The sequence below is a fragment of the Thrips palmi genome, unplaced genomic scaffold (genome assembly GCF_012932325.1).
Source record: "Thrips palmi isolate BJ-2018 unplaced genomic scaffold, TpBJ-2018v1 HiC_scaffold_18, whole genome shotgun sequence".
In the NCBI taxonomy this organism is placed as follows: Eukaryota; Metazoa; Arthropoda; class Insecta; order Thysanoptera; family Thripidae; genus Thrips; species Thrips palmi.
This window is the reverse complement of record NW_023144627.1, coordinates 1967799-1987844: the sequence shown is the minus strand read 5'-3', so window position 1 is coordinate 1987844 and position 20046 is coordinate 1967799. Positions and strand designations below refer to the sequence as shown.

Sequence of the window (20046 nt, the reverse complement as noted above, 5' to 3'; positions counted from 1 at the left end):
TTTGTTGGAGGCGTGTTACAACTCGTAATATGCCCTTAAAAATTATTTCCACCTACGGAGAAATTTGGCGTCGACGCCTATACATTGTTTGTGCTTCTAAGAGATTAGTTGATGTATGGCATTCAGCAATGTGCCTTAAAGTAAGCAACTGCTAGATAAATATTCAGCTGCGCTAGATCACAAAATCAGTATAAAATTTTAGTACCCCTGCCGAAAATCAGAGCTTCGATCTTCTTTGCCTTATCAGATGAAGTGAACTTCCACTGCACAACAATAATGAACCTACCTGAATACATTAACCGAAAACCTTCGGAGCTTTCGTATAGATCGCTCCGGAACACCACTTTAATCCGGGCACCCATCTCAGCATCAATGCTGAAAGGCAGCCGTTTGGATTCTTGGCAGACCTGGCGAAGCAGAAGGAACGATCCTCCTCGCTCTATATAAAACTCCACAACATCTTGGCAGTTGCCCTGCACATTAAAATAGAAGATACACAATTACGCACTTCATTGCAGCGGTGATTTAGACAGTGTTCAATCGGTGTTCAATCACATGTCTCTTACCTCCAGCTGTAGATTAGTAAAGACAAAATACATCGAAGTTCGTTCAGGCAAGGACATCGAAATCCATTCACAGGTTAGGCCACTGGGGTAGGGGAATGGCCACTGCGGCGACTTAATGATTCCAGCTCTACTGTCCAAGACTCCTCCGCAGGCGACTGAAAACATGTCGTTAAGAGAAGATCTAGGAGAACTCTGATTGTGGGTAAGCGGTAGTCGTGCATGAATCGCGGGGCGCCCGCAAGAGCGCGACTATCATTGTAGGGTGCAATCTCAGTCCGTTACAGACTTTTTAGCAGATGATACACTGGTAAAACTAAAGCGTAACTCTATGCTTGAGTCAAGCATAAAGTTACGCTTGAAGACGTTACGCTTGAAATCAAGCATAGGCAAGAAATTCCCCCATGCATTTAGATAGGGGGAATCTTGGCGGATGAGCCTGTTACGCTTGATTTCAAGCGTAAACTGATTACGCTTGAAAACGGTGGGTAATACTACGCTTTAGTTTTACCAGTGTACCTTTACTTAAAAACACCATACCTTAAACTACAAGACACATAAAGGTGTCAGCTAGCTTTTACTCGAGAGCGTTTCCTAACAAAATAATAGGGGCGGGCTGCCGGGGCGGGTTGGTGAATCTGGCTGGCTGGCAGTGGCTGCGACGCAGCCGCTGCCGGGGCGGGTTGGTGAATCTGGCTGGCTGGCAGTAGCTGCGCCGCAGCCTGCGCGGAATTCGACCATGCCTCCCCGGTACAGCACCAGCGGCACCGGGCGCAAACAATGGCACCTGGGGGTAACACCATAAAGGACGAGTGAGGCGAAGCTCTCGCTCTGTGCAGGGGTTGGACTTCTTCGAGATTTTTAAAACTGGGCCATTGTTTTCAAAACGCATTGCACAGATCGAAAGAGCATAAAATTTAAGGCGCATTAGACGCATTGACCTTCCCAAAACTCCAGATTTTACTTAGTACCAAAGAGAAAATCGCGTAAATGTTTACACAAAGAGGGCGCCCCCGAGGTTTTTTTCTTAATTATTAGACTTATTTTATTTTTCGGTGTTTTCACTTTGATTTTTCGAGGGCTGAAGTAGCAGGTAAGGGATTGCCAATGAGTCTAATGCACCCTTTATGTGATGCTCTTTCGATATGTGCAAAGCGATTTGCAAACAATGGCCCAGTTTGAATAATCTCGAAGAAGTCCGTGACCCCTGCACGGAGCAAGATCGGAGCGAGAGCTTCGCCTCACTGCCGCTTTAGGGTGTTACCACCCCCTGATGGCACCCTCTCCTCGCGCGCAACAGTGACAATCCCTCCCCGCTACAGCGCAGAGGCACCGAAGGCTCACAATACAACGGGCACGGCGCGGCGGTGCAGGCCACGGCACAAAGGACTCAGTTTTGAAATACTACACTGTGGCAAAAAGCTACGGAAAATTCTGTTAACAGCTTCACTGTTAAAAAATGGTTGTACAGTAACAATCAGATGAGTGAAAATTTAGTCGTTCCAAAACATAGAATTTCATCATGAACCAAAGCGAAACAAATGTCGTTGAGTCTAGTAAGCGACATTTTGTCGTTGAAGAACAAAATTCTTGTTATCACTCTTTACGATACAATTTGTGTGGAAACAACATCTTTTGCAATTATCTGCTAAATTAAAGCATTATGAATAATCATCTATTTTGTTCTTCTAAGTCATATGGAAATTACTATTGTTGAAAAAAAAACATGCAAAATAAATTCAGCGACAAAAGTACTCTATGAATATTGTCGCAGACATTACAAAATTTCTTTTGTACTTTCAATACTTGTCATTGATGTATTATTGTTGGTGCGTTATTACAAGTTAGTCGTTGTGAAATGATCCCTTAGTTCCAATACGACTACGGATTAACAAGCTTTTCGTTCCACAACAAATCTTGTTGCTAAAAAAGTTAGCGATAAATGTGTCGCTAAGTTACGACAAAATTTTTATCAGTGTTGTCGTAATTCTCCGTAGCCCTCTTGTCAGTATTCTCCGTAGGCTTTTACAGTATTTTCCGCAGGGCCTCACAGTATTCTCTGCACGCTGCCACGCTGTTCGAGGCTGAAACAGCCACGCTGTTCGAGGCTCGTTTAGCCCAACCTACAACCTAACCAAACTTAAGGGGGCAATACACTGAAAATGGCCAAAAACTGACTTGTGCGATTGCTTCCATACGCGTTGTTGTGCGTTGTTCAATCTTTTCATGTGTCAAGGCCTTATAAAATGAATCATTTTAAGCCCAGAATGGCGTCGATCGGACGTCAGGGAGCGGAGCAGCGCCCAATCAAATTTTCGTCAAAAATCGAACTGGCGGGCGTCTCTCAGTCCGCAAAAATGAAGATATCTCGACCCCGTTTGCGCCAAAATGTAGGTAATTAAAGCGGCTATAGCGCAAACTAGGATTATGAACATCGAACAATCAGAAGTACAAAATTTTACGAAAAAAACTGTTTTGATCATTTTTGCAAAATCCTCAACAAGTGTTTTTGGATGAAATTTTGTACTTTCGGTTGCTCGATGTTCATAATCCTAGTTTGCGCTATAGCCGCTTCAATTACCTACATTTTGGCGCAAACGTGGTCGAGATATCTTCATTTTTGCGGACTGAGGGACGCCCGCCAGTTCGAATTTTGACGAAAATTTGATTGGGCGCTGCTCCGCTCCCTGACGTCCGATCGATGCCATTCTGGGCTTAAAATGCTTCTTTTTGTAAGGTCTTGACACATGAAAAGTTTGAACAACGCTCAACAACGCGTATGGAAGCAATCGCACAAGTCAGTTTTTGGCCATTTTCAGTGTATTGCCCCCTTAACCCATCCCAACCTTACGTGCCGCGGAGTGTTCAAGTGTTCAAAACATCTACCGCTTGAACATCAATGTACAATTTATAAGAAACGCTTCCTGCACTGTAAGGGGAAGTCGTATTTTTACAACTTTATTTTACATGAATACCATCGTAATTTTACAACATAAACTCGTAATTTTACGAACGTATTCGTTTTTGGCTAAATACAAAGGGAAATTTCACAATTTTACACACATTTTTACGGTTAACCTTGTAAAATTACGAACTAAAGCTGTAATTTTACGAAGAATGTCGTCATTTGACGAACGAAAGTTGTCATATTACAAGCATTATCGTAATTTTACAAGTTTGATTGTAAATTAACGAGTAATTCCCTGTTAATTCTGTAGGACAAATTGTTCGTAAAATTACAAAAGTTTGTTAAATTACCACGACAAATCGTAATTTAACAAGGAAACATCGTAAATTTACAAAGAAAGTCGTAAAATTTTCAAGGTACATTATTAGTTCTATTTTCACGTTTTTTCGTCGACGCAAACCAAGACCAACCTGAAAATAATATGGTTGAAGATTTGAATTATAACGACTGTACTCATTAACTTACGAACAATTTGTCCTATAGAATTAACAGGGAATTACTCGTTATTTTACAACAAAATCCCTAACAGTGTGAGTAAACTTTTGACGCTGACAACAAAGGTAGTGTCGCCGACACTCTATCTAAAGCCGTTTACAAGATACCCTTAATAGGTGTGTAGCGGGTTTGCCTACCTAAATCACCCACATTGGCCTAACTGGCAGGCTGATTTCTAGGGCCTTGTGGTCTGGAGGGCAGATCCCCAAGTCCATAGGGCCGGTCCCTAACTTGATAGGACAGACTTTTCTGTCTGGGCTGACTTTCTGGTCTGACCAAAACTTGGCGAAACTTAAATGTCTCGCCATACTTTGGAGCGAAGTCTTTCCATCCAATTTGCAGTGAAGGCCGGAAAAGAAGTATCGGAATAATGTGACGACAAAAAAGTTCAAGTTACCCGGAAAAAAGTATCCGTTTTCGTTACTAGTTACTTTTTGATAAAACCTAACCGTTAAGGTAAAAAATCAATTGTGGGTCACGAGTCAATTGTGGGTCATTTTTTTCGACGGGTCACCGCAGACCCGACAGAGAGAGAATCGATTTGAATTTCGCGGTAGACCTTCCTCCAACCTTTCTTTGTATTCCCAAATAGCGTGTATGACCGAGCGACGACTGTAACGGCTTCTATCAGGCTTCAAAGGAAGGCCCTTCAAAAAGTCGTGAAAATGGCGCCCATCCAACGAGGCGAAAAATCGTGCTTTTTTCAAATTGCCACCGTGAAGCTACTATGAGATAAAATGGGACGCCCTTGCTGATTTAGGTATATAATAGGTCAGGGAACATAAATTTATCATAGTACGGCCGAAATCATTCGATGCCATGGTGCGCGGGTGCTGGCAAAGTAGCGTTCGCTACCATGTCAAACCCTTTTTATTTTTTAGGGAACGAATTTTTTTTACGGTGGGGTTTTTTTTGGCAAAATTTTTTGTTTTCTGGGGGGGGGGGGGCTTCCTTGGGGAAATTTGGGCCCCCCCTGGGAAATTTTGAAAAATTTCACAAAGTAAAATTTCCCCCCCCCCTTTTTTTTTTTTGGGAAAAAAGGGTTAGGGAAAATTTGTTTTTTTTTTCCCGGGACCCGGGAGCCCTCTTTCCCAATTTCCTCGAAAGGCTTTAAATTTTTTGGGGGGGGGCAGGGGGGTTGGGCCCCGGAAAGGGCCCCGTTTTCTCCAACCCTGGCGGGTTGGGCCCCCGGGGGCCAGTCCGGTTTAAAAGGGAGAAATTTCCCTACAGAAAATACTGTAAATAGAAAAAAATTGTGGGGCCTCCCCAAATACGGGGTGTTTTGGATTTTCCCAACCCCCAAAATTGCACTATAAAGTTTCGTCTCTAATCCAGGACTTTTAAACTTACATCTGTCTCACAGTGAAATTAGCCTGTTTATGTTTTTTTCCTCTTTGAGTAACGTGTCTGCTTGGTTTATTGAGAACCAGGGACCTTAATTAATTAAAAAAAGAAAATATCTTGCAAAAGTGGTCAATTTACAAGCAAAAAGACGAAATGGCCCACAATTGATGTGACCCACAATTGATTCATTGTGGTACAGATCCTGCAGTTTTCACGATTCCGAAAAAGAAATTCAGAAGTGAATTTCTCTCGTATTTAAGCAAATCATATCCAAATTTGAGCTTCCTACAATGCTGACCCACAACTGGTTCCAAAAATCAATTGTGGGCCAAAACAGACTATTCTTAAAACAGCCACAGCTTAGTAAATAAGGATGATAGACGGGGCTACTATGCTGCAAAACTTAGTCCAAAGACCATAGTTTAAGGCTGCACATGCACTTTTATCACCAGGTCAGAATTTAAGGCCTTAATTTCGTAGTTTCAAAAATGTGACCCACAATTGATTTTTTACCTTACTTATTCGTTATTTGAAACACTTAACAGATCAACTGAAGTATCTGTTACTTTTATTCGTTATGCCGAACCCTGGCCAGGGCCTTTGAGGGTAGGTTCGGGCCCATGAGGATTCATTCATTTGGGTCGGGACCCAAACGACGACCTAAAATTATAGGTACAGACCCAAGTTTTAGGGTCTGGACCCAAAAATCATTTGGGTTCCCTCTGCCATGGGGGACTTTACAAGATGTCGTTTTTGACAGCCTTCAATGGCAGAAACTAAATTTGTTTTTGTTTGTTTGCACTGTAAGAAAATGTTGTAATTTAACAACTTTTATGCTGTTGAGTTTGGTATCAACACATCTCGTTATTACAACATACATGTAAGGTAAAAAATCAATTGTGGGTCACGAATCAATTGTGGGTCATTTTTTTCGACGGGTCACCGCAGACCCGACGGAGATTGAATCGATTTGAATTTCGCGGTAGACCCAGGCGCGGATCCAAGGGGGGGGGCGATGGGGGCGTCGCCCCCCCATGAAGGCGGCGAAGCCGCCTGAAAGATAGGCAAAAAGTCGCACATTACCCCTGCAGGTAGGCAACTTTCGTGACATCGCCCCCCCCTGAACCCGACTCTGGATCCGCCCTTGGGTAGACCTTCCTCCAACCTTTCTTAGTCTTCCCAAATAGCTTGTATGGCCGAGCGACGACTGTAACGGCTCCTATCAGGCTTCAAAGGAAGGCCCTTCAAAATGTCGTGAAAATGGCGTCCATTCAACGAGGCGAAAAATCGTATGTTTTTCAAATCGCCACCGTGAAGCTATTCCGAGATAAAACGGGACGCCCTTGCTGATTTTGGTTCATAGTAGGTCAGGGAACATAAATTTACCATAGTACAGCCGAAATCATTCGATGCCATGGTGCGCGGGTGGTGGCAAAGTAGCGTTCGCTTCCATGTCAGACCTATTATTTTCAACGAATTTTCCGGTAGTTTTTCTGCTTTTTTTTGTTTTCTGCGCTTCTGAATGACTGATGTATCCCAGTAAATTCCATTTTTCTGCTCTGTCACATTTAGTATTACGATACGAAGGTTACGTTAAGCTACAGCCCCGCTAGCTCTCTAGCTCTTACTTCCAGTCTACCATCAGGCTTTTTTGTTGGGGAGGGGGGGGGGCGCATTTCGGGGCTTACATAGCTCCCGGAAGGGAACCGCTCTCCAACTGCGGGCTAGGCACCCGAGGCCAGTCCGGCCCTGTTATAAGGAGTCAAATCAATCCCTACAGACTATATATTCTGTCTGAAATAGATAATAAACTGTAGCAATACCTTATGATGACAGGGTGTGGTGTTGGATTGTCTACCTTACCGGCGGCCCTACAATATGCACTATAAAAGTTTCGTCTCTAATCCAGGACGTTTAACTCACATCTGTCTCATAGTGAAATTAGCCTGTTTATGTATTTTTCCTTTTTGAGTGAAAAACGTGTCTGCTTGGTTTATTGAGAACCAGGGACCTTTAACTAATGAAAATAAGAAAATATCTTGCAAAAGTGGTCAATTTACAATCAAAAAGACGAAATGGCCCACAATTGATGTGACCCACAATTGATTCATTGTGCTACAGATCCTGCAGTTTTCACGATTCCGAAAAATCAATTCAGAAGTGAATTTCTCTCGTATTTAAGCAAATCATATCCAAATTTAAGCTTCCTACAATGCAGACCCACAACTGGTTCAAAAAATCAATTGTGGGCCAAAACAGACTATTTTATAACAGCCACAGCTTAGTAAATAAGGATGATAGACGGGGCTACTATGCTGCAAAACTTAGTCCAAGGACCATAGTCAAAGGCCGCACATGCACTTTTGTCACCAGGTCAGAATTAAAGGCCTTAATTTGGAATTTTCAAAAATGTGACCCACAATTGATTTTTTACCTTAATAGCCCTCGGGGCTGTTTTCTGGATACTCGTTTCATCTACAACTTTCATTTGTTTCGTTTTAGTTTTTCCTGGTTACAGTTTATTGTTTCTCCTGAGAACTGCCAAAATGGAGCCACCCCCTTCCGCTTCCTGGACCAACTTACCTGTAGAGTATAATAACCGGAAACCCTTCCTTACAACACCTTCATCGCTTTCGAACACCACTTTAATGCGGCCAGCCTTGCCTACATCGATGGTAAAAGGTGTCAGTGAATAAAAAGCGCGGACGAGGCGAATCCATCGGAACGATCCATCTCGCTCTGCGTAAAAACTCACGCCATCGCCACCCTGGAGAAAACGGTAACAGCATTAAAAGCGTATCAAAGAATCAAAGATGGGCGAAGATGTTTCAAGGCGAACAAAGGTGTGCACAGGAGCTTGAGAAAAGTGCCCCTGCGCGGCACAGTTCAAAGCGCTTGGGGGTCATTCCAGACGCAATTTGCAGGTCGCGGAGGTTACCATGGCCTATTTCGTTCCTTCTGTGCTCGACTGTAACCTTCCACTAGGGTAAGATGACCCTAAATTTTTTTAAACTCGAAATATGAATACTTCCGAAGATATCGCAATTCGAAGATTTTCGTGATTTTATAAAAAGTGTCAACTTTCGCGCGAATCCTTTCTACTTCTTAAGTTTTGACCAAGATGGTCTGGAATATGGCTCCGTACTTAAAATTGAACAAGGAATCTGAATCCGTCGTGGAAAAGTATCAAAAATCGAGTTTAGTGGTCAAAAATTTCAATAAACACATTTTTTTTGTTTTACTTAAAAGCTGAAATGTAACGGTAAGCGGACCTGAAGGTTACCTTTTTAATAATGGAAGATATTTCTTTCAACTCCCTTATCACAGCTGCGGCCCCCAAAAAGTTGGGTATAGGTCTCAATCAGGCCACTCGTTATTTCAGTGCACACACGACCCCGGTTTCCCACGATTTCCGAACAAATCCCATAAGAAAAGGGAGATGTTAGGAAGAATTGTGTGTTTTTTTTTTGTTCAGTGTCTTTTGTCACTGTCATATGATTACGATGACCTTGGATCGAAACTACAAGGATTATCAATAGAATAAAACATAACGAAATGATTCCCGGATTGAGTGTACACACGCACTGCCAATCCAAGTGTGAGACAGTCTCACACTTGTGGGTGCACTCTAAATGTTCTACAGTGAAGATTCTCCATATTATGGTGAAAATGTTCCATATTATGGTGGTGCAGCTGACTTCGTAACATACCGTTGAGAATTCACTGTACCTTATAGGTATTTTGATGAATTTCGTTGGTATTATGGAGAAAATCTCCACCATAATATGTTGGTGCAACCTTTCACCGTAAGACATTTACTGTGTGTGAGACATTTTGTCTCACGCTTTCAGGTGTGAGCCACGTTTGTCTCACGGTTGCAAGTGTGGGACAAGCGGTGTCTCACACTTGCAAGTATTTGCAGATATTTTTGTGCCTTACTTCAAAGCAGAAGTGTTAAGGGAAGCGGATCTAAACATAAACTTCCCAATAGTGGAAAATGTTCCTTCAGACTCCCTCTAAACAGCTGCGGCTCGAAAAAGTTGGTCATAGTTCGGGATCAGGCATCACAGCTTTAAAATTAGAGAGCAAATATCAGTGAATTTAATAAATTATGTTCGCAGTAGGGTGCGTCGATATAGACAATTTTTTGACCACGACTCTTGGTTAGCGCTCAATGTTAATGATTTTTTTGTCCTGATTCCAAAACTGACCTCGTTATTACGATAGGACAACTCCTTCATGTCCCTATTGGACGTTTTGAGCCAAAAACGCGGAGTTTCAAGAGTTTTTCTTGGGTTTTGGTCCCGCACACCATCCCAAACTGTCGGGCCGACTGTTGCATGGTCTGTTGGACATCGCATCCACTGAAGACAACTTTTGCTGTGTGGCGGGACTAGGCCTGCGCGATTATTGTCCAAAATTGAAATCGACCGAAGCAAGGCCGATTAATCGACGAAAACCGATTAATCGAATTATCAATAATCGAACATTAGCGATTAATCGCCCTCAATCAATTATTTCTTGCCCAATAAATTTTAGTGTTTAAAACGGGTAAAAACTTTCAGCGTTCAGAGTGATGCTGTGGGGCATTGCAGAATCGGATGCTTGCTATATTCGTCTGTCTTGCTGCCGTTGTAGTCTTAATAATAGAAAGTTTGAACTACCGTAAAACGGGGTAATATGAGACAAATTTCGAGGTTTTTTGTGAGTTTTTCCCTTTTAATTTCAATTTGACGTACTGAGGTGTTTATCACTTGTTCAATGACCCTTTGGCTACACTCCCACCAAATTTCAGATTTTTAGGTGCAGTGGGGACCTTTCAATAACCCTCGGATGCCGTCCCATATTTCCCTGCAATGTGGGGTAATATGAGACAAAAGAAAGAAATGTTAAAGAAGTATGGAGAAATAACTCAATTAGGCGGGTTTGGAGCTTTCAAAGTTCTTTTCACTCATTTTAAAGATGATTGGAAACTATAATGGAGACGATATAAAGTCTGAAGGGGAGAAAAATGGGTGTCACTAAAGAGAGCTGAAAAATGTATAAAAAGGCATGAGTTGTGCCTGTCACATGAAAATACTAAACGAAGAGCATAGATGCCGGTCAGTAAAACAAATTCGTGTTAAAATCATTGTCACTTGAAATTATTAACAGTGGAGTATGTTTGTCCTCATGTTTCAAGCGAAAAGAGGTGTCTTTATTTTCCCTGCAAGGTAACAAAATTGTATTCCATCTGGAACGGGCAGCCCGGGAGTAGACATAACGGAACCAAATTTTGTCCTGATTATGTTGACATAATTGCGTAGAGATTTAAACCTCGTTCGGACGAGAACTCGAGTTCTAACCGTGGTTTCTGGGGAGGTTTTTACTAACTTTATAAAACTTGTTAGAATTTAGAGGGTTTTCCTTTGGTTCTAAATAGCCCTGGCGAGTGTCTGATAGCCATTGTGCGTTTCCCGTGAGTTGCCACGGCTTCCTAGATCACGAAAAAAAATTCACGGTGGACTTCTGAACAACCGCTAGACAACAACACGACAAAAATCGAAAAAAGTGCGCTTTGTCTCGATTTTCCTTCATGTCTCATATTACCCCGTTCTACGGTACGGCCTCCTTGGGTGATTCAACGCGTTAACTTTGCATCCGCAAGCTCAATGGACATTCAATTTGTTCAGAACAGTACTTCTAGAAGTTCAATGTATTGGTGTCATGGGGCATGGTGGCATTTATAGTAAAAATTTGAGAAGTCTCAGACTTTGAGTTGAGTTTTGGGTCCCGAACCCAAACGTTTGGGTCCGCTCTATGACCCCTGCCAGGTAGGCAAAATTGTAGTGAAAAGAGGTCGCCAAACCCGTTTAACACCTATTAAGGGTATCTTGTAAACTACTGAAGTTGGAGCATCGGGAACACCACCATTGTGCTCAGCGTCAGGGGCGGACTGGCCCGCCCGGGCGCCCGGGGATTCCCGGGTGAGCCCTAGCCCGGCCGGGGCCCCCAAAGACCCTGTCTGTGGCCCCAGATGCCAAGGACAAAAATCAGAGCGCCACGAAACTGCCAAATCAGTCATTTGAACAGGCTTAAGGGGAGGTTCTGGTGAAAATCTTGCCATTTTCAAAATGGATCCTACAGTCATATTTGTTCGGAATAAAAAATTTTTCATTGAGGAGACTAAAATTTGACTTTTGAAGGCACATGCCAGGCTGAAAACCCCAGTCGAAGAGTCTTTTTGAGCCTATTTTGGCTGTATCTTAAAAATCTCCTTGCGCTACTATTTTGTCGTAAAAGGTTGACCTTGACTTTTTCACTTCTTCGACTCATTTTCAAAAGATTCCGGCATGCAGAGCTCAAAACTTCCATTATAAATTAGTTATTAGCTTTTTAAGCTGAAAAGTCCCTAAAATTTGTCTATTTTGTACTTTTTTATCAATTTTAGTGAATGCTTGGTTAGAAAGCTTGCGAATAAAATGCAATTGACATTTTGAAATGGGGATGCCGGCATTTTTAAAAATGAATCGAAGAAGTGAAAAATGTCTAAGCCCAAACCCTTTTTCGACAAAATAGCATGCGCAAGAAGATTTTTAAAGTTATAGCCTAAAAGGGAGAAAAAGACTCTGCGACTGGGGTTTAGGGCATAAAAAGTGCCTCCCCAATGAAAAATTTTTTAAAAAATACTTGATAAGACATCAAATTCTTAACAAATTTTCCCGTGGGACCTATATAGGAGAAAATAGCATTTTCACCAGAACCTCCCCTTAAAGCGATGAAAAGCCCCGGTTCTAGCTCGCTTCGCTCGCACAATTGATCATTTTGTACTTTAGGGAAAGGGCGCTAATTCTTAGGACTCGCGGGGACGGCTCAAATGCCCTAGCTTCATCAGCACCATTATTGCTGGCAGGGGCGTCGACACCGGGGGGGGGGGGGGCGGGGGAATGCCCCCCCCCCCAGTTTTGTCCAGGGGGGGGCAGGGGGGGCAACATTCGGGCCAAAAGGAGGCCAAAAAATATTTACTTCGCTCTTTGCTGAACCTTTTCGAATTGCTCGGTGGCCGCGACACCCACCGAGTACATAGCAGCAGGCACAGACTTGTTTCCAACGGTACGAACGAAGTCAAGCCAAGCAAACCTTGTGAATTGAATGCAAGATATTTAGTCACCTGTTTATCCCCTTTTTCGTTCTTTTACCCATACATTTCCTTGTTTTATGCGCTTAACAAAAACGCCTGAAGGTAGGCAACCCGCACGGCAGAGGGCCGCTTGCCCCCCCCCCCCCCCCCCCCCCTAAAATTCGGACGCGTCGACGCCCCTGATTGCTGGTTAGTTAATTGACTTTCGAACAGTTATATTCGTTTTTAGTAGAATCCGTGGGACAAGCCAAAACGTCGTGGGCGCGAAGCTCGCGTCGCTCGCAGTTTGAGGTTTTTCCATTTCCTTTTAGAAATTTCTTGCATCTCGCATCGCCCCTTGCCGTTTTACCTACACGATTCTATCAAATCACTTAAAACTCGAAACAAAATTACATTTAAAGAGAAAACAGGCACTTTCCTGAATTTGAAAGTTTCGTTTATGATACGGTGATAGTGGGGCCCTTCAGACTCATTCCCGGAGGGGCCCTAGCACCGCCAGTCCGCCCCTGCTCAGCGTCAAAAGTTGGGTCTGGGATGGTGAGAATGTTGAAGTTGTGCTAGGTAATTAATGTTGTGACAAACTTCTGAAACAATCCCATGTTTGATTCAGGACTCCATCATTTGGGTACGTACCCTCACTTGGGTACGAACCCAAATTTTTGGGTCCGGACCCAAATTTGGGTTCCTGAAAAGGACCCAAATATTTGGGTCCCCCATTTGGATCCCCTCTACCATGGGCCACCATGCCCCATGACACCAATACATTGAACTTCTAAAAGTACTGTTCTGAACAAATTGAATGCCCATTGAGCTTGCGGATGCAAAGTTAACGCGTCGAATCGCCCAAGGAGGCCATAGTTCAAACTTTCTATCATTAAGACTACAACGGCAGCAAGACACACGAAATAGCAAGCATCCGATTCTGCAATGCCCCACAGCATCACTCTGCAAAACAGGACGGTATGCAAATAAGAGGACCCAACTTGGGAGCCCCTCTGCCCGCCCCGAGGAGTGGACCCAACCGTTGGGGTCCGGACCCAAGTCGGGACCCAAGCGTTTGGGTCCGGACCCAAGTGGGAACCCATGCGGTTGGGTCCGGACCCAAATGAGGACCCATTCGTTTGGGTCCGGACCCAAACGAAGACCCAAAATTATGGGTACGGACCCAAATTTTTGGGCCCGGAACCCAAATTTTGGGGTACCGAACCCAAATTTTTGGGTCCGCACCCAAAATTCATTTGGGCTCCCTCTGCCATGGGCTGGAGTTAAGAAGAGCCAGGTCCTAGACACGACCGAACAGATCTTATTTACCCTTTTTGCAGAAAGAAATTCTAAACGACCTGTCAAATCCTGCCTGGACCTGTTCGGTCGTGTCCAGGATCTGGCTCTTCTTAACTCCAGCAGTTGCAGAAAGGCCAAAAAAGGTGAAAGAGTGATCATCGGCTGGTCACAGGGATCGCTGACGAAGGAAACAATCGAAACGTGACAAAAAAAATCGAATTTAGGCGATTTCTGTACGTTACAAGCAGAAACGGACCTTGAAACGCAGTCTGTCGAAAACATGACTAGAATCTTTTTAGTTTGCCTTGAAAAACTGAACAAAATGACATCTCGGGTTTGAAGATCGGAAGAAAATTGCGGCACAAGAGCTCGACACACTTTTCTTTATATTGAAAACAACGAAATGCTTGCCCCTAGACGGTAGGCAAATCGATTTGCACGGCTCCATTTAACGTGGTCGGTTTGTTTTGGGATATGGTAAGATAAAAAAGTGGATAGGGACCGATCTCTGCCGTCCGAAACAAGAAAAATATCTCAAAATAGTGAAAAATATGTGTTACTTTGAGCAAAAATCGGTGGCAGAAAACTGAAGACGAAGTCTTACGAAAAATTGGTGAAAATGCAATTTGTTTGCCATCTAAAACCGAACATTTTGCCGTCTCGTTTTTGAAAATTCAATAAAAACTGTAATTATTGTGACAATTTTGGTGTTTTAAACGGGTAAAAAACCATTTTTGCTTTTGAGCCGGTATTAGACTGTCCCACGAAAAATTCGATGTTTGAAAATGCAACCTCTCACCCCGGACTTAAGTTTCTTATGTAAAAATAGGACTCGATGATTTTTTTCTGAACTTTTGAACAGAACTTAAAGGTCGCGCATCGGCAAAACACGTTCTTTGCCATTTTTCTCATTTTTTTAAAAAATGCCCTACTACCACACCCCCTCCCCTTAGTTGGACTTCTAGTGACCCTGTGACGTCGTTCTGTAAGACACTCGTCCCTCCTGAGCCCATCTAGACCCTGAAATCGGCACCCAAAACGATTAAAATAAGTCGAAAATTTCATAAAAAGCTGCAAAAGTTGTGCAAATGTTGTGTTTTTTTTAACATAATTTCACATCACGGAACGATAGAGCGTGAAAAATTACGTAGGGTTGAAGAAAAATGAGCACACTGTTAAGAGAAGTCGTCATTTTGCAACAGTAATCCCAACAATTAGTGATGTAATTTTACAAATAATAATTCGTAAAATAACTACAAGATTCATGAAACGAACAATCGTCATATTTTCGACAAACTTTACTCATAAATTTAGGAATAAATTCGTTATTTTACGATGCAATCTTAATGTTACTGACGAAAGATCGTAGTTTTACTGATAAAATCGTTATCTTACGACTTTTCTCGTTTTATCGGGGGAACTTCAACAGGTATAAGGTCCCATCAGGTATAATCCCATCAGGTATAATGTTCTTCAGGTATAATTGGCAACACGCATAATTCTCAACAGGTATAATGGATTTATTTTTTGTTTCATCAGGTATAATTTGCATCAAGTATAATTCCCAACAAATATAACTTTTATTTTTTAAAATCTTTTTTATATTTTACAATAAATTTGGCTCTGAGGAGCGATCCAATTCATAGTCTGGGCAACAGTGACACCTTGCTAGGTGGGTGCATTCAGAAAGCGAGGCAATAGTGGAACCTTGGCCAAGGAGGGGAATCCATTCCAGAACCAGGAAGAAGACTTGAAATCAGAACTGACAATTAATGCTTTTCACTCTGTAGGCCACTGTACATCACTACACTAATCTAGAATACTAATCAAAGTACAATAATTGGTACGCCACCTCCGCTTCGGATACTATCAATGCAAAGCACACTGGGAACAACTGTAACGAAGTGCCAAAACATCTTTAAGTATCGATGCAGTACCGTACATCGCAAAGTACACAAGAAAGCCTTGTAGACTTTTTGAGTGCTTGCAGCTGCAAACAGTGTGCTCACCATGTCTTGGTAGAGGGCCAAAATGACTAACAGCTGCCTACTAGATGGTTTCTCAGGACGGACGGAAAATGTTCCATCAATTATGATCCATACTGCAGCTGGTGAAATTGTGTATTATGCCTGATGGGAATTATATTTGACGGGAATTATGTTTGATGACATTATTCCTGATGGGAATTATATGTGAAGATAATTATATCTTATGCTACGCTTGTATTTATTATATAATATCGGTTATATCTGTTAAGAATTATACCTGAGGAGATTTCATGTTAATCAAGAATAATTATTTATGCATTATATCTGATGAGAATTATGCTTGATGAGATTATACCTGATGGGACCTTATACCTGATGAAGACTACTCGTTTTATCACGCGTAAACTTATTTTCTTACAAATCAAGCTTATTTTTTATGAATAGTTGCCTGTTAAATCTGTACCACGAACTGCACTGTTTTTTACAAAGTAAATTGTAAATTGACAAATTGTTCATCATTTTACAAACTGCTTCTTAAATTTCCAGGTGAAATCGTTAATTTACAAGTATGATGGTAAAAGTAAGTCTGAAAAAATGCGTTTTCGTCCCTTGTTTCCTTACTATATAGGAAGAAAAAATGCCTGAAACGACCAAAATTTGAGGATTAAGTTTGTAAGTTTAAGGATATTTTTGTAAATTGACGAAAAAAAGATGGATGATCAGATCGTTTTTGAAATTTACGAGCAGTTCGTGGTACAGATTTAACAGACAACTAATCGTAATTTCACAAAATAATCCCGAACAGTGCATGCCACACGGTCAGTTTCAGTTACATAAGCGCGAGCGAAATAGCACGCCCCCATGAATTTATACATTTCCTGTGCAAAACTTGAAGTGTGGTGCTTTTATTCCTTTTGTGGGATGTCAAGAATCATCTGATGATTGTTATATATGAAATTTGTCGAAATAAAAGCTCTGCATGTTCAAATATATGGTGCGGGTCGCTGGTGGCGCCACCTGTCGGGAGTCACGGGAACTACGTCAATCCAACTTTAACCAGAAGTTGGATTTTTGACGAAACTTGGATTGACAGTTGCTTAGCTCCCCGACGTCCGCACTGTTAAGGGAAGTCGTCATTTTACAACAGTAAACCCAACAATTAGTGTTGTAATTTTACAAATAATAATTCGTAAAATAACTACAAGATTCATGAAACGAACAATCGTCATATTTTCGACAAACTTTACTGATAAATTTAGGAATAAATTCGTAATTTTACGATGAAACCTTAATGTTACTGACGAAAGATCGTAGTTTTACTGATAAAATCGTTATCTTACGACTATTCTCGTTTTATCACGCGTAAACTTGTTTTCTTACAAATCAAGCTTTATTTTTAAGAATAGTTGTCTGTTAAATTTGTTCCACGAACTGCATTGTTTTTTTACAAAGAAAATTGTAAATTGACAAATTGTTCATCATTTTACAAACTGCTTCTTAAATTTACAGGTGAAATCGTTAATTTACAAGTATGATTGTAAAAGCAAGTCTGAAAAAGAGTAGTCTTCATCAGGTATAAGGTCCCATCAGGTATAATCTCATCAAGCATAATTCTCATCAGATATAATGCATAAATAATTATTCTTGATTAACATGAAATCTCCTCAGGTATAATTCTTAACAGATATAACCGATATTACAGGCGTAGCATAAGATATAATTTTCTTCACATATAATTCCCATCAGGAATAATGTCATCAAATATAATTCCCGTCAAATATAATTCCCATCAGGCATAATACACAATTTCACCAGCTGCAGTATGGATCATAATTGATGGAACATTTTCCGTCCGTCCTGAGAAACCATCTAGTAGGCAGCTGTTAGTCATTTTGGCCCTCTACCAAGACATGGTGAGCACACTGTTTGCAGCTGCAAGCACTCAAAAAGTCTACAAGGCTTTCTTGTGTACTTTGCGATGTACGGTACTGCATCGATACTTAAAGATGTTTTGGCACTTCGTTACAGTTGTTCCCAGTGTGCTTTGCATTGATGGTATCCGAAGCGGAGGTGGCGTACCAATTATTGTACTTTGATTAGTATTCTAGTTTAGTGTAGTGATGTACAGTGGCCTACAGAGTGAAAAGCATTAATTGTCAGTTCTGATTTCAAGTCTTCTTCCTGGTTCTGGAATGGATTCCCCTCCTTGGCCAAGGTTCCACTATTGCCTCGCTTTCTGAATGCACCCACCTAGCAAGGTGTCACTGTTGCCCAGACTATGAATTGGATCGCTCCTCAGAGCCAAATTTATTGTAAAATATAAAAAAGATTTTAAAAAATAAAAGTTATATTTGTTGGGAATTATACTTGATGCAAATTATACCTGATGAAACAAAAAATAAATCCATTATACCTGTTGAGAATTATGCGTGTTGCCAATTATACCTGAAGAACATTATACCTGATGGGATTATACCTGATGGGACCTTATACCTGTTGAAGTTCCCCCTCTGAAAAAGTGCGTTTTCGTCCGTTGTTTCCTTACTATATAGGAAGAAAAAATGCCTGAAACGACCAAAATTTGAGGATAAAGTTTGTAAAATTAAGAATATTTTTGTAAATTGACGAAAAAAAGGTGGATGATCAGATCGTTTTTTAAATTTACGAGCAGTTTGTGGTACAAATTTAACAGACAATTAATCGTAATTTCACAAAATAATCCCGAACAGTGCGATCGACGCCACACTGCAAATCCAAGTGTAGAACAGGTCGACACTTTCAAGCGTAGACTAGTTTGTCCTACGCTTGCAAGTGTCGACCACTTGTGTCCGACGCTTTGAAGTGTCGACCACTCAGTGTCCGACGCCTGCAAGTGTCGACCACAGCACTTCCGACGTCTGCAAGTGAAACTCGGTGTAATTTGCCGTAGGACAAACAGTGTCCTACACATGCAGGCGTCGGACACAGTGTGGTCGACACTTCAGAGCGTCGGACACAGCTGGTCGACACTTGCAAGCGTAGGACAAACTGGTCTACGCCTTAAAGTGTCGACCTGTCCTACACTTGGATTTGCAGTGCATTCTGTCAAAAGAGCATCTAGACGGGTCAGCGCCGCCCTGTAGTGGCTATCGTCCAGCCAGTGACCGATCACGTGTCACTTACCTCAAACTCTGCTTCTGTGAAGGCGAAATACACCGAGGTCGCTTGAGGGTATGGGCCCAAAATCCATTCAACCTTTTGATTGTTCCAGTACGTGTTTGGCCACTGCGGTGAAGTAATGACCCCATCGCCAGTGCCCAAATTTCCTCCCCAGGCAACTGTAATCAAGGTTCATTGATAAGCCACTGTCAAGCTTTTCAGTGAGAATAACAGGAAAAGTAGCGATATACATCGGCAACTTTGGCCCGTCCCGTACATTAAGAAACGTACGAATTTCGCCGATGTTTGACCCCGACGGGATTTAAACCTCAGTCTGGGGTTAAAATTAATGTCGTTTTCGTCATCAGCACCCTTAAAAATATCAGAAACAATGCAAAAACTCGAATAAAAAGAATGTTCGAAAAATTCCCCGCTGGGATTTGAACCCGGATCCGAACTTCTCCGATACGCTCGAAACTGGCACCATTGTTTTTTGCTCGTCGCCCCGATTCCAAAAATACCCCAACATGCCCTCCTAGCTGCATCCGTTGCCGAGATCCTCCTCGACCCTATGTAGACCATGATGCACCTGCAGCAGCGCCCCCGGGGCTCGGATCGGATTTGCTGCCACCGGGCGGCTCTTAGGACCACCCAAGGAGGCAGCATACCAAATTTGATCAAGATCGGACCACGGGAAGTCCTCGGACGAACGGACGGACGAACGGACGAACGTACGAACGAACGGACGGACCTCCGTCATTTTTTTACAAAAAATTAATGAGACGGGCCAAAAATTGAAAAGGACGATCTTTTCCCCCTGATTTTAAGAGGGCAATACATTTTAACAGAAAATTCCGATTCTGCGGATGTTTTGAGTGTTCATTACTGACTGAATACAAGCTGATGTGTACTGTCTACAGTACAACGTTCTACATTGTACTTTTGTTGTACTATTCACACTTTTTCTGGCACTGCAGTGGTCTCTTACTTACACACATGCGCTGTGCAGCTCCACAGCACCGCGAGCACGAACAGAGCCACTGCACTCATGGCAAGGCTCTCCACTGGACTGAGCCCGGATGCTGGCCTGCCTCCCGCAGTTCAGTTCACAGCGCCCGATTCTCTTATCGACCAGACGGGCCGCCCAGA

The 20046-nt window shown here is 42.2% G+C and overlaps 1 protein-coding gene across 1 annotated transcript in view; it reads right to left on the bottom strand.

Moving 5' to 3' along the window:
* The window catches only part of LOC117645489 (tyrosine-protein kinase receptor Tie-1-like), a 51368-nt gene extending 31322 nt beyond the window's left edge, over positions 1-20046 (bottom strand). Inside the window, exons 1-5 of the mRNA XM_034385734.1 lie at positions 19890-20046; positions 18922-19076; positions 7954-8137; positions 567-721; positions 287-473 (exon numbers count right to left, since the gene is read on the bottom strand). Of these exons, the coding sequence (XP_034241625.1) occupies positions 287-473; positions 567-721; positions 7954-8137; positions 18922-19076; positions 19890-19947 (739 nt within the window). The 5' untranslated portion in view covers positions 19948-20046. The remainder of the gene's footprint in view (positions 1-286; positions 474-566; positions 722-7953; positions 8138-18921; positions 19077-19889) is intronic.